Source organism: Lactuca saligna, chromosome 9, assembly GCF_052625555.1.
Source record: "Lactuca saligna cultivar CGN05327 chromosome 9, ASM5262555v1, whole genome shotgun sequence".
In the NCBI taxonomy this organism is placed as follows: domain Eukaryota; kingdom Viridiplantae; phylum Streptophyta; class Magnoliopsida; order Asterales; family Asteraceae; genus Lactuca; species Lactuca saligna.
In genome coordinates, this window is record NC_136425.1 from 70,772,562 (window position 1) to 70,792,525 (window position 19,964).

General features: G+C 37.9%; 1 protein-coding gene across 1 annotated transcript; it reads right to left on the reverse strand.

The window, feature by feature from the left end:
• Nucleotides 1-1,567: 1,567 nt before the first annotated feature.
• LOC145018072 (jasmonate-induced oxygenase 2-like) lies at nucleotides 1,568-4,011 on the reverse strand. Its single transcript, XM_078976000.1, has 3 exons — nucleotides 3,520-4,011; nucleotides 2,558-2,888; nucleotides 1,568-1,981 (listed from the first exon to the last, which is right to left on the reverse strand). Exons 1-3 carry the CDS (start codon nucleotides 3,984-3,986, stop codon nucleotides 1,733-1,735), a joined length of 1,047 nt encoding a protein of 348 aa, XP_078832126.1. The 5' UTR covers nucleotides 3,987-4,011; the 3' UTR covers nucleotides 1,568-1,732.
• Between the last annotated feature and the right edge of the window lie 15,953 nt (nucleotides 4,012-19,964).

Genomic DNA, 19,964 nt, shown 5'->3' on the forward strand with positions numbered 1-19,964 from the left:
GGAGACAATAAAAGAAATTAAGGTATTAGCAGCAACAAACATCACCGCAAAAAAGTGTCCATGTCGCTGCTAAAGCTATCAGCGACGACCTGTTGTGCCGCTGTAAATGCTCAAGTTGTTGCCGCTAATATTATCTGTTGCCGCTAATGATATCTGTTACCAACATATCATAATAGCATTGTACTTTCCAGAAATTACCAAAATAAGAAATACCAACATATCAAACTATAACCAACATATCATTATAACATTCTTCCAAAACTTAAACATACATCATACATAATATTGCTTAACATTATAGCATTATATTTTTTTTTTCATTTTTCCATTATAGCATTATACTTTCCAAAATATTATCTAACTACAAAATACCAACATATCAAACTGTAACCAAACTACATGATACACAATATTGCATATACATTATAATATTGTACTTTTTTTTTTCATTTTTCCATTATAGCATTATACTTTCCAAAATTACCAAAATACAAAATACCAACAGATCAACATATCATTATAGCATTCTACTTTCCATTATAGCATTGTACTATATACTAAATAAACAATTACCAACATATCATTATAGCAACCTACTTTTTTTTTTTTTTTCGTTTTTCCGTTATAGCATAATACTTTTCAACTTAAACTAACAATTACATGTGATTGTATGGTTGTTGTATCATCAGTTGTTCCTGATCGTACATAGACACAACCGTTGGAGGTTTACGCCAAATGCCTCTGATATCTCCACATCGAACACCTAATATTCTTTCAAAACAATTTTTTAAATCACTTGGTGTTAGACCGCTTGCTTCAGAAGAAGATTGAGTTTTAGCAGCGACAAAATAATTTTAGCGGTGACATGTAATAGCAGCAACGACAACATTTTAGCGGCGGCAAGAATGTTTTTGTGGAGACACCCCTAGAAGGAAAAGTCACTACGATTTTTTTCGAAATATTAGCGGCGACGTTCGTTGACGCAACTGCAATCACAGCTAACAATATACGTTCTAGTCATTTCCAACAGTTGGATTAGATGTAGATCGAACGGATAGGATTTGCAGATGACATTTGATGCGGATTGCAGTGTAAAAGTATCAACGACAATGTTTTTAGCAGCGAAAAGTAACGTAAAAACTACTTGTCGCTGCTAATACCTTTATTTCTTGTAGTGAGATGTACGAGTAAAGATACTATTTTTTATTTCTAGACTACTCATAGTTTGAATTGTTCATTATCATCGAAAATGTGTTGGTTAACTAGACAACTTGGCTCGAAAATCTAGTTAATGTAATTTCTTGTAGTTATCCTCTTTGTCTACTTTCTTGATAAGTTTGGTTAATAAAAAAGTCTAAGTTGTTAAAAAGAACTTTATCAACATCTCCCTTATCACTTTAACTTAAAGGAAAATATATATATATATATATATATATATATATATATATATATATATATATATATATATATATATATATATATATATATATATATATATATATATATCTGGACTTTAATAAGAATCTAGAACATATTTTGGGAAAAAAATACATATTATATAACATAATTTAATAACTTTGAATTAAATTTACACAACTACAGTTTATGGTATACAACTTTATTATACATCTACATCTTATTTTGCACAATAAACTATTATATAACAATATTATAAGCTGTAAGTAACCTTGTTATAATAAGCTCAAAATGACATATGCGTGATACATACATGCTATCTTTGGGATTTTAATGACTCGACTTGAAATTTGCCTCGTGGACCCTTGGTTCGTATGAAACGTCTGTATTCTTCAAACGTCATCGGTGGATAAAGGGCAGGTGTTTTCAATGTGATAAGCTCAGATATTGGTTGAATAAGAATATCATTTTTTGGATTATAGAAATAAGCCAAAGAGAGTCGTTGTTTATCTGGGTTCGCTACCACTCGGTGCTCCACGCTTTTATATATTGAATTGCTTAGAACCTACAATATCAAACACAGGAACTTTAATATTTTTATGCCGTTTTGGCTTACAAATTAAAGCCTAACCTCATTATGACCATAGAACACACGATTATTTAAATATGTTTATCGACCGATATTTTTGTGAACAAGTTTTATTACTAAAACTACTTTCATGTAAGAATCACTTTAAATGAAAAAACTCCCTTATTAACTAAATATAATATTAGATATTGTGGACTTAAGTTGACTTTCAGTTACAATTATTCTAGATGAGTATATAATAAATTAATAAACAAAAACGTACAAAGATTAAATTCATTATTATATTTCTTCATTCAGCTGGACTTATCTTCTTAAGGGTTTGAATCTTTTATTCATTCCCTTGAAAAGGACAACAAATTATTTTATTTTATTTTTACTTATCTTGAATGAAACTTTCTATTATTTTCATGGGTAAGTATGGTATCCATCATTTGGCCGACCAAGCCCACTTGATTGGAGATCTTGTCACATGTACTTGAGTCAGATAAAATTATCATTTAGGAGACATTGATGTAACCCTAAAGAAGAATAGATCAGATGAAAGAATATTACTTGAAGTTGGTCTCCAATGTTTACAATAATGGCATGAGGAGCAGGTCTAATAGCCACCCACTGATTATCTTTTCGGATTTGGAGTCCGGAGACTTGCTCATCGGGGAGTAGAAAGGTCATGCCACCAGGATCCGAGTGAGAAGATAATCCAAGGGTTAGATCCGGTTGTGGACACTTTGGATAGAAGTTTGCTCTCAAGCAAGCTCCGACTTCCTTGCCACCAAATGCATTTTGAAGGGCATCTTCTTTTAATCCAAGGTTTATCGAAAATACTTTTAATAAAACCGCACCTAACTTTAGTATTTTGTTCGTGTATTCCTCCATCAATTCCCTACAAAAATCCATATTGGTATCAATATATAATCAAACACAATTTTTTGTTAACAAATTATAAGTATACTATTTATATATGTTTAATTAATCAAATTTCATTCATTCTAACAAGCTTTCATTATTCCGGTACATGCAAAAATAATCCTATCAGATGAAACCTAATATTTAAGGTGCTGTTTGTTTTTTCGAAGCAAAAATATCTAAAAGCTACGAACCACCTCTGCAACCATCTGTAGCAGAAGAGGACGATCAAACGGTTACAGTATAATAAAAAGTCTGTTTGTTTTTTAACTTCTGCAGACTGCTACAATAAGTTAAAGAAATATGTGAAGATGTGTGAAGCAGATGGTTAAGTGATGTGTCACGCAACACATGTGTAAAAAACAAACAGCTGCGAAGGTCAAGTGCTGTGCATGTGATGCGCGGCGTAGCAATAAATGGTCGGTAGTAGTTTTTTAGAAAAAACAAATAGCACCTAAGAGTTTGTTTGTAATAAAAAAACAAATATAGTGATCCAATAATAAACTCTATATTATTAAACCCTCGGTCATTTTTTCTTAGAAAGTACAAACAAAATCATGAAATATAAATAAAAGCATTTAAGTCTCTGAAATATCTAAACGAGTTACCTTAGGGAAGGTGGATGGGCAGGCCACTTTGTATGACAAAGAGGAAGATAGTTGAGATAGTAGTAATCACTCCAATCAAGAATTGCCCCTTTCTCAACCCCTAATCTGCTCCCATACCCTTCATAAGTCTTTGGAGTGTTTGCATACTTTTGCTTCACTTCCATAGGTTCATGAAAAAACTCCCTCCAAATTTCCCGAACCCTATCGACTAATTCAATCCCCACACCATGATTCACCAATTGGAAAAAGCCCCATTCACGACATGCCTCAGAAATCTGCTTCATAGTCTCTTCACGTGAAGTCATCAAACTAGTCATATCGATAACTGGTATATTCATTTCTTTTAGACAAAAAGATGGTCTTTCTGATTGTGGCTTGATATATTGGCCAGGAATCACAAGCTCACCCTTTTCTGATAAAGATTGCACACATACCACTGGTTCAGGCCAATCACCTAGGCTTCCCATGTCAAATGTCTTTTTGGATATGGTTGAAGAAGGAAGGTGGTTTATATAGGGTGTTGAGGTGGCAAGGGAAAGAGAAATGAGGGGTGTTGAATGAAAATGACGTCAAATGAAAACGTGGAAATATAAGTAATTTTAATATTCATATGTCTTTTCTAGTATGTGCGAACATGGTGGTGAAGGCCTTTTGGTAATCGCAAGAGGACAAAGCCGACGTGATATTAATAATAAACAAGTTTTCGGCACTTTGTTTGTTTTATATGTTTCGGCGCCGCAACATTTTAACTCGACATGACGGAGGCATTTTTTTTTAATTAATAAATATATTCAGATTCTAGTGTATAGTTTTAAATAAATTAAGTAATGATTCTCTTGGAGATATTTATAGATTTCATAATGTTTCATATCTTCTCCAATTTCGTTGACATATATGGAAAAACTTGTAACAAAACATGGTTGACCATAAACCACATTGACGAATGCCTTCAGGCTTTGTTTCCGAGTTCAACTTAAAGAATGATATGGAGGCAACGTGAGGAATCGAAGAAAATGGTGTTTCCAGGTTTAATTGATAAAAGGAAAGTAATGTGAAAAAAAAAGATTTTGGATCCATATAATCCTTCTAAATTTTCCTCTCAAATTGGATGAATTCCAAAAGAAAAATCTCTATTTTAATAAAATAATAGTTTTAATATCTTTTTGTCTGTCATTCTAATACAATCTCTTATTAATATTATGACATGTGTCATGCAGATATATTAAACAAATCATTATCACAATCAATGATGTTTAGGTTTTAAATAATAGATTTCAAACTTTTTATAGAAATATTTACCTTTTGTGATTATATGTTAAATTTGAAGTTACTTTGATATACCTCTTAATTAATAATTTATTAATAGTTATGAATTTTTACTATAAAAATTTAATTAACCATGCTTCCCACGATATATAATCTAGTGGAATAATACGTGCATGACTTTTATTATGGACCATTATAACCTCAACCTTATTTATAAGAACGTAATTGCATCCTCAATTCCTCCTTATACACTCATTATTTTCATCTTCTTATTTATAGATTATGAATAAATTGTCTCCTGGTTTTTATATTAGAAATATCAAAGTTTATAAATTAGTTTATGATGTCAAAATAATAATTGTTTTGTGAACCACAAATCTAATCTATTTTTAAACTACTTCTTAATATCGAATATGTCTACAACGGGACTCAAACCCCCAACCTTAAGGAGGGAGGACAACATCAAATTACATTAAACTAAAAACCCTTTGGTTTCAGAATAATAGCTAACATATCTTTATGGGAGTCCAAGTCGTCGAGTAGGGGCATTTAATCTGGGACGTGGATCGGGACCAACTTGACGAGTCGGAAGGCCCGACTCGGCGAGTTGGAGCTGTAAAGAGAAAACCCTAATTTAGGGGATTGCAGCATATATAAGGGTCATAATTTGCCCTTGTCGCCTCCCTTAACACCTTGTCATACCAGAGTGATCTGTTTTCGGCTGTAAACCCACCTTAAGTGAGAGGAAGAGCTTGGTTTAGCAAACTTAGAGTGTTGAAGAAGGGATTTAGACGAAGGAACAAGAAGGGAAGCAGTGGATCCGACATCTACACTGTATTGGTCACCATTTTAAGGTAAAAAGCCGTTACCTTGAGCTATAGATTCTTAGATCTCTCCTCTTTCAAGTACATGACCATTTTGGGGAAAATGGAGTCCAAATTGAGATCTGGATGTATCACAAGGATATGGTTCCAGATCTGGACCTCCTTAGGTCCCCAATTTCACAGAGTTGCTTCCTTTATGTAGCTTAACCTCTTTCCATGCAATAAAACCTTGTATGAAGGCTAGTTTTGGTGTTATGGCCATGTGAGGCCTTACATGCATGTAAAGTTTGCAAGTTTATATGACATCTACACCAGGGAAGGCTAGATCTGAAGTGTGGGACTCTAGATCCCACTGAAAAGGCCGAAAACAAGAAGGACTAAAGGAACTTGCCGAGTCCTTTAATTGACTCGATGAGTTAGCCAAGGAGTTTATGGCCAGGGGTTTGCGGTTGAGAGTTTGAAGCCGCAAACATTAAGGAACTTAACAAGTCACCCAAGTGACTCAGTGAGTTGACGAGTTAAGCAAGGATATCGACAAGTGGCTGGGTAGTGATGGATAATTTAGAATCAGAATAGGTCCAGGGGACAAATCAATAGGAAATGTAATTTTCTTCGTAAGAAGAAGCATTCACTTCTATGAAAGACTTTCACGGGAATTGTCTTTATCGTCGGGTATCATTTTAAAATAAATAGGAATAAGTGTTATCGCTTGCAATTCTTCCAGGACTACTAATTTAGTTTAGGAATGAAATGGTATCAATTGGTTTATAGATCATTCTGCAACGCATTTTTTCTTTTTTATTTGACTTGAAATAATTTTCAAATCTAAATTTATTCATTTTGAAATTCCATTGGATTCTAGTGGAGAAATGTATTATATAACAGTAAAACAATTATTTCAGAAAGAAAGAGAATTGGGTCCTCGCCTTCGACAACTAATCACTATCGTACTCTCGGTACTTACTATTTGAGTACTGGTATTGGATTCTCCTTCAACAGAAAAATGGATTTGACCATGCACACTAACTCCTATACTCGACGAGTTGAAGTCAACATGGACTGTTGACCTTGACTATGGACCGTGACTTTGACCAGGGTTGACTTGAGAGTATTTATGAGATAGTGCTAAGTTAATCACTAGATGATTATAGGCAGTTAAGAAGGAGCATCGTGTGGGATATAATTGACTTCAACTTACCAGTTTAGTATTCGAGTGGTGAGTCTTCTCACCATACCCATGGCTCTTAGGCATCTAGGCCGGCCCATTATGTGATTATGGTATATGTGTTAGTTATTTATGTGATTTGATATGCTATGTGATTTTGTGTTATTGCATAGAAGACCCCGAGGGGAGCCTGTAGCATTGGATGTAAGATCATGTGGGGTAGCCTATGACATTTCTAGATAAATACAATGTGGGGTAACTCATGTCATTGGATGTAAGACCATATGGAGTAGCCCATGACATTCCTAGGTAAAGACCATGTGGGGTAGCCCATGACATCCTTATAGGTTTATGTATGTTTCGCTTACGTGTTATATGTAGCTTTTATAGCTAACAAGATATACGATGTGCGTATTGTGTGTGGTATGCTCTGGGAAACTCACTAAGTATTTAGCTTATAGGTTATGGATTTGTTTAAGGTACCTCAGATTCCAAGGACAAAAGCAAGGCGTGATGGCACGACGTGCACTCTCTCCTAAGTGTTTTTTATGGACACTCTGATATTTGGAATAAAAGTTTTATTTGATATATGTTTTGAAAACAATTATGATTGGATTTCTTAAACTATGGAAATGTGTTTGGTTATTTGAAAATGAAAATTTTCTTTGAAAAATTGGATCGTTACATATACCTCATAAAAACGATCCCTTAAAGAAGTAAACAACATTATTATGCTGTAATTATTTGAAAGAGATAAAACATGAGGAAAAAAATAGAAGAAAAGAAGTTGCAGAAAAAAGAAAAAGATAACATTGAAAGATCAGAAAAACTATTTTCTCAGTGAAAAATCAATAGAAACTAAGATATAGGTAATTAGAGAAGCATGACCTTCGACCGAAGAACATCAACCTCAGCCGTCCTCACCCTCGTCGTTGCCCTGCCTCAACGCCACAACCAGCCAATACTACGACTGTGCGTGCTTGCCATATTGATTTCGAGATTAGTTTCATTTTGCTTTTTGCTTTTTAAGACTCGGACTCAAAGTATCTACATTAATTCTTTTTGTCAATGGCATTATGTTTAATCTTTTCAAAATTGTTGTCAGTTGATTACTTATTAGATGTTGCGTCAAGGAATGCTTTCCAAATGCCACATTGATGTTTTGTTTGCTTTTTAATTGTTTATGGCAGCGTTAGTCGTTTTATTCAAGGATTGTTGTATTGTATATTCATTTAGCTAGTTTTCAAGAAAAACGACATGTATTGCTTGTTAATAGAGTATCAAATTTGAAAGAAACAAATATAAATAACTCCTTTGTAGTAAATATTTGTATATTTAACTAACCACTTTATAATCATTGGAAACCATGGTTACCAAATTAATTAGACTTTCGTATTAAAAATTCAAAATTATTAATCAATCATTTTAATAAATTGTTGATTAAGAGGTATTTTTAGTTATATCAAATTGTAATTGTTGATTTAAATATATACGTCACCTTATAATCGTTATTAATTTTATTTTATTTTTTATTTTAATGTTATTAATTTAATATGATTAGAATGAAAATTTTAAAATTCGAAAATTGAAATGGATAATCAATAGCTTAATAAGTGATATCACATTAATTAGGATGCTAATAAGATAATAAAAGAAAAATAAATATATTCTTTTATTAGAATAAAAAGATAATACTATAAAATAAATTTAATGTTTATAGTGTCTCACATTTGATTTTTTGTAGGTATGTCTCGGCCCCCCTTTTTATATTATTTGTGAAGGGAGGCTTCATTATGAACTTTTTGCCGGTAAATTCTCATATTATAAACTAGTGGTGCAGCCTACGTGTTGTATCGAGTTTATTAATTTTCTATTTTCCACACAATTTTCTAATATTCCTTTAAGATGTGGAAAATTTTGTAAATTTGTTATTAGACAATGACAATTTCTTTATTTTTGCAAAACGTATTGACAATTTCTATTATATTTCTTTTGGAAGAAATTATTTCTATAATTTTGAAAAGTAGAGAAGCTTTCTATAATTTTAATTTTATGAAACGTAGGGACCATTTATGTAAATTTGCTAATAGAATGGGACTATATATCTATAATTTTATGAAACAAAGGAACCATTTATGTAAATTTTGTTATTTAGAAGAGACCTTTTTTGTAATTTGATGAAACATAAGGACCATTCGTTTAAAAATAAATTTACACTGGAACCTTTTTATAATTTTTTTTTTCTATATGGCGATATTTTTGTAATTTTCTATTAAAACAAGGACCATTTTGTAAGATAAAAGAACCATCTTGTAAAGATATTTTTTTAGCAGGGACTATTTGTGTAAATATCCCAACAAATGTAAGAAGTTATAAAATGTATCAACATATAGGTAAGAGATATAGTTATAGTTGGTTAAGTAGTTGTTAGAAAACGTTATATGGTTGATAGGTTCTATTATGAACAACCAACTATTTATTCTCTCGTCTTTTGCACTTTAGAAAGAGTATGTACACACTTGATAGGTTCTATTATGATAAACCAACTATTTGTTCTCTCGCACTTTAGAAAGAGTATGTATACACTGAGTAATCAAAATCATTATGTTCCCTTCTTCTTTCTTTCTTTGCATTATATTTATGGTATTAGAACATCTATAATGATACAAATCATTTTTCTTCTTGATTTCTATTTTCTTAGTTAGTATGTTATTCAAATCATAGATTAATTACACATTTGTGACTATCTTTTTTGAATCTATAGAGTGTTTTCTCATATGTTTATAAACATATTTTTTGTCCTTTAAATAATCTATTTGAACATTTGTCTTTTATTCAAAGTGTTCATTTGTAAAAGTGAAGATCATATATCAAGAAAGAAATATTATTCAATTTCTTGTGACAAACATTACAAACTTTGTAGGTACTTAGTTTGCTCAAGAAAATTACATTGTTTGGAGGTAATTAGTTCAACACAATTCAAGTTTTATCAATGGTAGAAAGTTGATGGTTATGTTCAAGCTTGTAGGAATGCTATTTTTTTAGTTGATCCAATGGCTATATGTATTGCTCAAATATAGAAACTCTTATAAAAATCTTATATACAGTAAGCTTTTTATAAGAAGTCTCAGTTATAAAATAAACTTCAAAATGCCACACAAGGTGAACTCTCTATAGCTTTGTATTGTTATCAAATGGAGAGAGACTTCATGAACAACTAAAGTAAATAGGTGATCTTGTTGTTAGATCTAATGTAACTCTTCATTGTCTACAAGGATTAAACACTGCTTTTTATAACTTTGTAATAATGATTACCCCTATGATGTAAGCGTAGAAACTGAGGAGTGAAATTCCACATAATATGTCCAAGGTTCAATCATTGGCACACCTAAAATATCCCTAGTATTCTACAACTGACCTCCCACATTGGCCTTGGGGTAGGTTGATGTGGGCAGCTTAGATGGTGCACTTTGGCATTTTTTTTTCTAATTGTGGTTAAGAATCAGCCTCCTCGTCCTAAATTTCCACTAGTGTATGTTAATTTTGTCATAAATATGGAAATGATTCTAGATTATATTTCCATTTTTGTGGTTTTCCACGAAACAAAGGAGGTAGGAGTATTTTCGTGGATTAGGAAGATCCTTTGGAGGCAATTTTAATAATTTCAGTATCAACAATAATAGTAGATATAGAGGAGGTTTCAGTTGTAAATTTTCAGGAAACATTGTTAAGTTTAATGGAGGAAAGTTTTCTTATTTTAGTTCCGGAAATAATAGAGTCCTTAGCAGGCATTTGATAGCTCCAACTGGACAATACAATAGCAGTAAAAGAGAACAGTAAGAATCAAACATGCATGCATATGTCTCGTATGTGTTGCATCCTCCATATGATGTAAACTTGCAAGAGTTTGGCTCACTTCCTTCTCCTGATCAGACTAATTTGTAGACTTTGACAAGAAAATCGAAATGCCTATATGCAAGTTAACAAATTCCGATAAAGTTTTTGGCCAAATCATTTTCTTAATTTGGCTTCATTATGGTTATATGGTGTAACGACAAGCTTCTGGTATGTTCATTTAAGAAATTAATGTTTAAAGTTTGGAATTCTTAGTGGCCATGACATTGGGAATGGGTTCCCAAGCATGGCCATGGTTTGAGGATGCGTGCATCTTTAAGGGGTGGCACGAGGTGGCAATGTTTTTGCAACAATGTTGCAGCTGTTTAATAACAAACCTAATTCCTAATTTTGTGCCCCTATTTAAGGGATGTGATGGCTAGGGTTTGCACACCCTCAACCTCCATCACCTCTCTTCCTCCCTTACTAAAACCTTAGCTACACTTTTTAAGTCTTTGAGTTTTTGGGTGATTTCTAGCCAAGAAGAAGAAGACAAGGAGTCTTAGTGCACTATCTCAGCTCGCAAGCCTCACTATCCACCTTGTGCACGTTTTCTGGACTTTTGTAAGTCCTCAAGGTCCAAGATTTATGACTCTATGTGCTTAGATCTAGGGTTTTTTTGTGTTGTCCTTCATGTTTAGGCTAGTTGGAAAGTTGGGGTTCCATAAGTTGCAAACTTAATGGATCCCCAGAGTCCCTTTATAGTTTAGAGGGATGGATCTGAAGTTTGATAGAGTTTTGAACTCGTGGATGAGATCATAGCCCCATTTTACACCTTTTGACCTAGGTTGAGCTTAAGACATGAATTTGACATGCTTGTCTATAAAGTTGTGATTTTTATGATCTTTTGGGGGTTTAGAAGCATTCTAGAAAGTTTGAATAAACCAAGAAAGAATTAAGAGCTTAATGGATTTGGCTGGTCTGGAAGGTTCCCACAACGTGGTGGATAAGTTGCCACATCATGGTGCTTGGCAGATTCACAAGCTTTTGTCTTATTATCCCCACGATGTGGCATATGCTTGTCCACGTCATGGCGACCGACTGTTGACTTTTTAACCATTGACCATTCATTTTGACCAAGTTTGACTCTAGGTCTAATTGAGTATGTTGAGTTGTAGATTGAGACTTGGTCCCTGTTTTTTGTATAGGTGAACTGTAGAGCTGGTTATCGGATCAGCATCATTACTATTATCTTCTAGATCGAGAGATGAGTTTCTCACTATGCTTGTAGATCGAATGCACCAATGTCGACCCATCAGATTATGTTGTGTATCCATGCGCATAGGATGTTGGTATGCTGTAGTGATCCGTTTTACTGGTAGATATATTCTGATTACCTATGCTAGTTGGTTATTTATTAATGAGCATATGTCGACATAATGTGGCTGAGTTTGAGGCGGTGTTACTTTGTGCTGAAGGTTAAGATATTCGGTCGGTCTAGGTGATACTCTAGGCCCAAGGGAGCAGTCCAACTTTTAATGTAGGCTTAGGAGCAGTACAACTTATTGCTGGAAGCTAAGGTGGTGGTCCAGCGTTGTGATGTGGGTCTTATATGCATTCTTTATATGCGTAATGTTGTGTAGGGTATTTTGGTGGAACTTACTAAGCTTTGGATTATATTTGTTCGTTTTAGTGTTTTAGGTACATCATATGATAGGGACAAGGCAAATGTGTGATCGTACACATCCTCGTGTTGATTCGTGTTTTTAGAGATTTTGATAATGTGATTATATTGATTTGATTTGAAAACAATGTTTTATATCTTATGGTTATGTGGAAATGTTTTATTAAAATGAAAAAATATCATGATTTTTGGGATGTTAGAAGTTGGTATAAGAGCCCTGTTTTGAGACAATTGGATGAACACTTGTGTGATTCTAGACTGAAACTATGTAATTGCAAAATATTTTCATAATTAAATTTAAATAAATCAAAGGAGAGGATACGATGTATACAATCATCCGGAGCCTAGGAAAGTTATTCCCCAAGATACCCACACTTGTTTATGTGTATTGATGATGTGTTAGAATTGCATGCTAGTTGTAGGATAGGGATGTTCAAGAATTGCGTGCTAGAATATCGTGATATATGATGCCAAATAGCTTAAGAGAATGTTTGATATGCTATATGTAACTAACATTATTAATGTGGTTGCTAACTGTGTGCATAATAGTTATACCTAACTAAGATTCTATAGCCTGAAAATGCTTGATTTAGCCTTATTTCTTGTTCCTTGTTTGGTTGTGGGATACGATAGAATCAATTATTTTATTGTCTATCGTATGTCATGTATGATTAGCATACACAAGGCGGCTGCAGGGTTATTGGAAGTCTCATGATTTAGTCTGGTTAGTAGTGGGCCATTTTATGGATTGATTATATACTCTTAACAGAGTGATTATTGGATGTATGCATATCCAAGTTTCTTGGCTTGTGGCCAGGAGGTTTGTGAAGATCCTTGAGACAAATACGGGTGTAAACCCCAATTCTCAGGTATTGTTTTAAATAAGATTTCTTAGGTTAAGCCCTACTCGACGAGTTGGTTGCCTTAACCGTCGAGTACCAGTGGGGTAGGATCGCGTGTTAAGTGACCTACTCGACGAGTCCATATTAGGACTCGGCAAATAGGAGCTGGCAGATGAAACACTAAATCTCGGGGTTTGTACCCTATTTAAAGGGACCTTAGTCTCCCTTGGAACTCTTTACAGTTCTAAAAGAGTCCTTGAGAGCCCATATTCGTGTGTGTGTGCCTTGTGTGTGTTTGAAGCTTGAAAAGAGGATCTTTGGAAGGAGAAGACTTGGAGGATAAGGAGATTGGAGCATTAGAGTGTGGGAATCAACACTCATCTCAGAAATCATCTTCCAGAGGTACCTAAATCGCCATCTTTCTTGTAGATCTCTTCCATTGGTTGAGTTTTAGGGTTATCTTGGAATATCAAGTTGGTATCATGAGCTATGGGCTAGATCTGAAGTTCTAACTTCAAATCTAGACACTCTTCGAATTCTAGAAGCATGAAATTACAATTTTGATCATGATTAAGGTCCTTCTTGAGCATGAAGCCCCATTAAGAGCTTAGATTTGGCATTTGGAGCCTTTAAAGCCATGCATGCACGTAAAGTTTGCAACTTTACATGGTACACATGCCTTAGAAGCTTGGATCTGTGAATTGGAGCTGCTGCATGGCTCAAAGTAGGTCTGTATGAAAAAAAGGAGTGAATGGACTCGAGGAGTTGCAAGGTTGACTCAGCGAGTCAGATAAAGATGGCTGTGAACTCGACGAGTTGGATGAACAACTCGGCGATTCCGATGATGATTGCCATAAACTCGACGAGTTGAAGAACAACTTGTCGAGTCGGATGAGTTTTCTCCAGGATATGTATACGTGTGTATTCGTCGAGTTGCAAGGAGGAAACTCGACTGGTGGTCTTAAAGTTTGATCGAGAATTGAAGGAACTCAAGGAGTCACTCCGATGACTCGACGAGTTGGAAAGTGTTTCAAGGAACTCAGCGAGTAGCCGAGGGTACTCGGTGAGTTAAGGTCAACATGGACTATTGACCTTGACTGAGGACTTTGTCTTTTATCAAGGGTTTACTAATGGGTTATGGAGTACCTTATAAGGTTAAGGACTTATGAGTATATTTTACTATGGTAATAGGTGGTGGAGCCTGTGTCAAGTGACCCGAGAGTTGGAGTTTATCTTCCGAGTCGACATCTGCAAGGTGAGTTATCCTCACTATATCGATAGGGTCTACGACACCAAGGCCGACCCTTTAGTTGTTATTGTTATGGTATGTTACATGTGGTTATGCTCTGTTAGATCGGAATCAAGGTAGATAATATGTTATGCTCTTATGATCTGTAGGGATTGGTATAATAGTCACTGCTAGGTCGATACTCTAGTTACAGGAGAATTGTATGATTGATGATTAGTGAGATGGATATGTTTGATGTTGTATATGCTAGTATATGATAGTTATGCGCACATGGTTATTTTGTTGTTGGTTGGGTAGAGGCGGTCCTGGTTTGTGCTGAAGGCCAACATACCCTATGAGTGGTCCGGGGAGACTATCGGCCCACGTGGTGGACCAGTCATACCGAAGGCTTGGGATAGATCCAGAAAGACTGTAGGCCCGGTAGGGCGGTCCTGTCAGGCCGATGGACTAGTGTGGATGTTGATTGATTGATCATTACTGATATGGTATTGTTGGTGTGGTATTGGTATTTTGGGGGTAGCTCACTAAGCCCTCGGGCTTACAGTTTTTAGTTTATTGTTTCAGGTACTTCAGGATATAATGGCAAGGAGAAGGCGTGACCGTACTGCTCCTCATCCTTATGTTATGATTTTGGGACACTCTGATGGATATTGATTTGAAAACATATTTGTAAACAGACGCTTTTTGATTTTATTTAAGATTGAAAAAGTTTAAATTTGGCGTAAAATTTATGGATGTTACAAGTTGGTATCAAAGCCTTGGTTTGCGTTGGAGGAACACTCGTGTGAATCCAGTCTCAAATCAAGGAGATTTTTGGAAAGTAAGTTTTTAGAACACTCGTGTGAATCTAGTCTCAAATCAGCCGGAGCCTCTAAGTAAACCCCAAAATACCATACAGTTATTTGATATTCTGATATGTTAGAACAGCATGCTACTGCTAGGCTAGGGATCTTCAGGAATCGCATGATAGATTTGCCTGATTATATGGCGCATGTTTGCCTAGGGTTTCTTGTATGTGGAATTGACATCATAACTGTAGATGTTTAGTGTATACATCACGGTTGTGCATAATAAAGACCTTATAGCCTGAGAATGTTGATTCGACCTTCGGGTAGGATTGGATATTCGAAAATCTATTGGGTCCAGCGTTATGTGCAACTAGCATGCACTAACGCTGCAGGGGATGATGGAAGTTTCATGGATGTGTGGGTCATGAGAAGTGGTGAGACTAGATGCAAGATAGATGATATTCCTCTAGGAGTGGATGCAAGATAGTTGATATTCCTCTAGGAGTGAGGGTTGAATGCATTTCTATGTTGATGATATTGTTAGGGCGTTGTGGTGATACTCGAGACAAATATGGGTAGGTGTGGAAGGTAGTATGAGCCCATACTACTGAAAGCACAGGACCCATACGCATAGCAAGGAAATCACAACCCCTAGGGTTTGTGGGTTTTGTTCTCCCGACATTATGCTATTTATCTGATGACTTGTATATATATATTTCAGTATGGTGGTGACGAGACGTGTTTCTTCTGGATCCGGATTAGGATCAGGATCAGGATCGGGGTCGGGAGACGGAGGGTTGGAGGTGCTGATAGCACCTGAGCCCGTGGTATAGATAGGGACCGAGGAGTTGGATGCCAGGATCCGGGAGATTATGCACGACGAGATTGCTGTTGCGTTCCGAGCGCAACTACCAGAGATGTTTGGGTCGATTAAGACCGCGATGGTTGAGTACTTTGATGAGCGATATGCAGCTCTAGCAGAGACAGCTGTCGCTGCATCCACTTCTACTGTAACTGCAACAGGGGTTGGAGGAGGAGCTAGCAGGGCTTTCCAGTACCGAGACTTCGATAATACGAAGCCCCCGACATTTGATGGTACACAAGATGCGATTAGGGCTATGAGGTGGTTATCTGATGTGGAGGGCTGTTTCTTTACGTGCTCATGTCCTGCTGACCAGAAGGTTAGGTGTTCCCTGAACCTGCTGAGGCTTAGGGAAAAGGACCGGTGGAGGTTGACGAATGGGTCGTATACTGATGATCAACGGGCTGTTGTTACTTGGGAGCAATTCCGGGATATGTTTCGCACCCGCTACATTCCACGTGTTGAGCGGGAGTGGCTTGCTTAGGAGTTTTTGACATTGAGACAGGATGGGGAGTCTGTGAAGGAGATTACCCGTATGTTCACAGAGAGGGCTATGTTTTGCCTGGAGTTTGCTTCAGAGCTGTCTCAGATGACTCGTTATCTGAGTATGCTCAAAACTGATATTCGACAGTTTGTGTCTACACAGCGATGTGATACCCTCCTGGATCTTAAGGAAGCCGCGAGGCAGCAGGAGTTGGAGATAGAGCTGCAGCTGAAGGTGCAGCGTTAGGCACCGAAACAGTCTCAGTCGGTGACTAAGCGGTCTAAGACTGTTGATACATGGTTCGGGGGTCATCAGAGCCGCTCTTGTGGAAAGTGTGGCATGGTTCATTCGGGGGATTGTCGAGCAGGAGGTGGGTGCCACAAATGTGGCAAGGAGGGGAACATTGCCAGGGACTACCGTCAGTCCGCCCCTATAGCAGATATGAGGATTTTTTACCACTGTCATCAGGTTGGTCATGTGAAGACCAACTGCCCGCAGCTCAGCGCCAAGCTGGCACAGGGTTCTGCGCCAGCTACTGTGAGGATTGGAGATGGGAGGCCAGTCAAGGTGGAGCCTCTGAAGGCTCAAGGTCGTGCCTTCCAACTCACGACCAAGGAGGCCAAGGAAGCACCGGATGTGGTTGCTGGTATGTTTCTATATTTCCATTTCAGTTATTATATTTGTAATATGCTTACTGGTTGTACCTGTGCTTAGGTACGTTTTTAGTAAATTCTTTGCTTGCTTTGGTATTATTTGACTCGGGGGTGAGTCAGCCGTTTGTATCTTAGACCTTGTCTAGGAGGTTCAGTGTGCCGATAGATGATCTTGAGTGTCCATTGCGAGTTTCGATCGCTAACGAGCACGGGGTTTCTGCTTCTTCGGTCTACCAGGGATGCGAGTTGGAGATTTTCGGGGTGTCCTTCCTGATAGATTTGATTCCTATCCCCATGGGAGAAGTGTGCGTGATTGTAGGGATGGATTGGCTTAGCCGTTTTGGCGCCATGATCGATTGTGAGGGACAATGGGTGGTGGTTCGAACCCCAAGTGGGGGAGAACTTGTAGTATATGGTGAGGGCACCAGGCTGGGATCAGGGTTTTGTTCGGCAGCCACGGCTCGACAGTATATTTAGCGCGGGTGTGCCGGTTACTTAGCGTATGTGGTAGATATGCAGGTTAGGGAGCAGCCCTCAGTTTCAGAGGTTCCCGTGATCAGAGAGTTTGCTGACGTGTTTCCGGAGGAGTTACTCAGAGTGCCTCCGGAGAGGCAGGTTGAGTTCAAGATTGATCTAGTGTCGGGTGCGGCCCTTATCACTAAGGCACCGTACCGATTGGCACGACCAGAGATGGAGGAGTTGTCATCTCAGTTGCAGGAACTGCTGGGTAAGCAGTTTATTCGTCTGTATAGTTCACCCTGGGGAGCACCGATCCTTTTCTTCAGGAAGAATGACGATTCGCGCAGGATGTGCATTGACTATAAGGAGCTGAACAAGTTAACGGTGAAGAACCGTTATCCGCTCCCGAGGATAGATGATCTTTTAGATCAGCTGTAGGGTGCATCTTGGTTTTCAAAGATTGATTTGAGATCAGGATATCACCAGGTCAGGGTAAGGGAGGAGGACGTGGAGAAGATCGCGTTTCGGACTCGTTATGGTCATTATGAGTTCGTGGTGATGTCATTTGGGCTCACCAACGCGCCAACGGTGTTCATGGATCTGATGAACCAAATCTGCGAACCGATACTCGATCACTCGTTCATTGTGTTCATAGATGATATCTTGGTGTATTCCAAGACTCGAGGGCAGCATGATGAGCATCTTAGGGAGCTGCTGGAGGTTCTGAGGCGAGAACAGTTGTATGCCAAGTTCTCGAAATGTGAGTTTTGGTTACGAGAGGTCTAATTTCTCAGACACCTTGTTAACCAGGAGGGGATTTTGGTCGATCTGGCCAAGGTGGAGGCAGTTATGCAGTGGGAGACTCCGAAATCTCCCTCCGACATAAGGAGTTTCTTGGGTTTAGCAGGGCATTATCGGAGATTCATTCGTGATTTCTCCAAGATTGTCGTATCCCTCAATTGTCTAACGAGGAAGGGGGTGGAATTCCGGTTGGGCCCTGAGCAGCAGAGGGAATTTGAGACCCTTCGACGACGTTTATGCAAGGCGCCGGTGTTGACACTCCCCGAGGGAGTTGAGGATTTTGTGGTAATTTGTGATGCATCCATCACAGGCTTGGGGGCAGTCCTCATGCAGAGGGGACAAGTGATAGCCTATGTGTTGAGGCAGTTGAAGCCGCATGAGACGAGATACCCCACACACGATCTTGAGTTGGGAGCGGTGGTCTTCGCTCTCAAGATTTGGAGGCACTATCTGTACGAGGTCCGTTGTACTATATACACGGATCACAAGAGTTTGAGAGACATCATGGATCAGCCGAACCTAAACATGAGGCAGCACATGTGGCTGGACATGGTCAAGGACTATGATTGTGAGATCCTTTACCATCCTGGTAAAGCGAATGTGGTTGCGGATGATTTGAGCCGCAAGTCAACTGGGTCCTCTACCCCAGCCAGGTGTATGATGATAGTGGTGGATTCCCCGCTGGTGAGTTTGGTAAAGGATGCTCAGATTGAGGGTATGAGACCAGAGAACTGGAAGTTGGAAAGGATTAAGGGCAAAAGCACCCGGTTTGTTCAGGATGGCCGCGGATTGTTGACCCGTTACGGTCGGGTTTAGGTGCCGATGTCCAGAGGATTCCGACAGACAATGATGGAGGAAGATCACAACTCTCGTTTTTCTATCCACCTGGGGCCACCAAGATATACCGTGATTTGAGTTCGAGTTATCGGTGGCCTGGTATGAAGCGAGATATCGCTTGGTTTGTTGAGAGGTGCTTGACCTGTAGGATGGTCAAGGCCGAGCATTAGAGGCCACATGGTAAGCTTCAACCTATGGAGATTCCCATGTGGAAATGGGAATGAATCACGATGGATTTCATCACGAAGTTGCCGAAGACGGTAAAGGAGTTCGATGCTATATGGGTCATCGTGGATCGATTGAATAAGAGTGCCCATTTCCTAGCCATATGAGAGAGTTCGTCGGCAGAGAGGTTGGCTGACCTGTATGTCCGCGAGATTGTCTCTCGCCATGGGGTCCCGGTTTCTGTTGTCTCCGATGGGGATGTCAGGTTTACTTCCCGTTTTTGGCAGAAGTTCCACGGGGAACTAGGTATGAGACTGCATTTTAGTATGGCGTTCCATCCGCAGACTGATGGTCAGAATGAGAGAGCCATTCAGACCCTCGAGGATATGTTGAGGGCGTGCATCATTGATTTCGGTGGGAGTTGGGATTCGCACCTACCGCTTGCAGAGTTCGCCTACAACAACAACTATCATTTCAGTATTGGCACCCCTCCTTTCAAGCTGTTGTATGGGTGGAAGTGTAGGACCCCAAA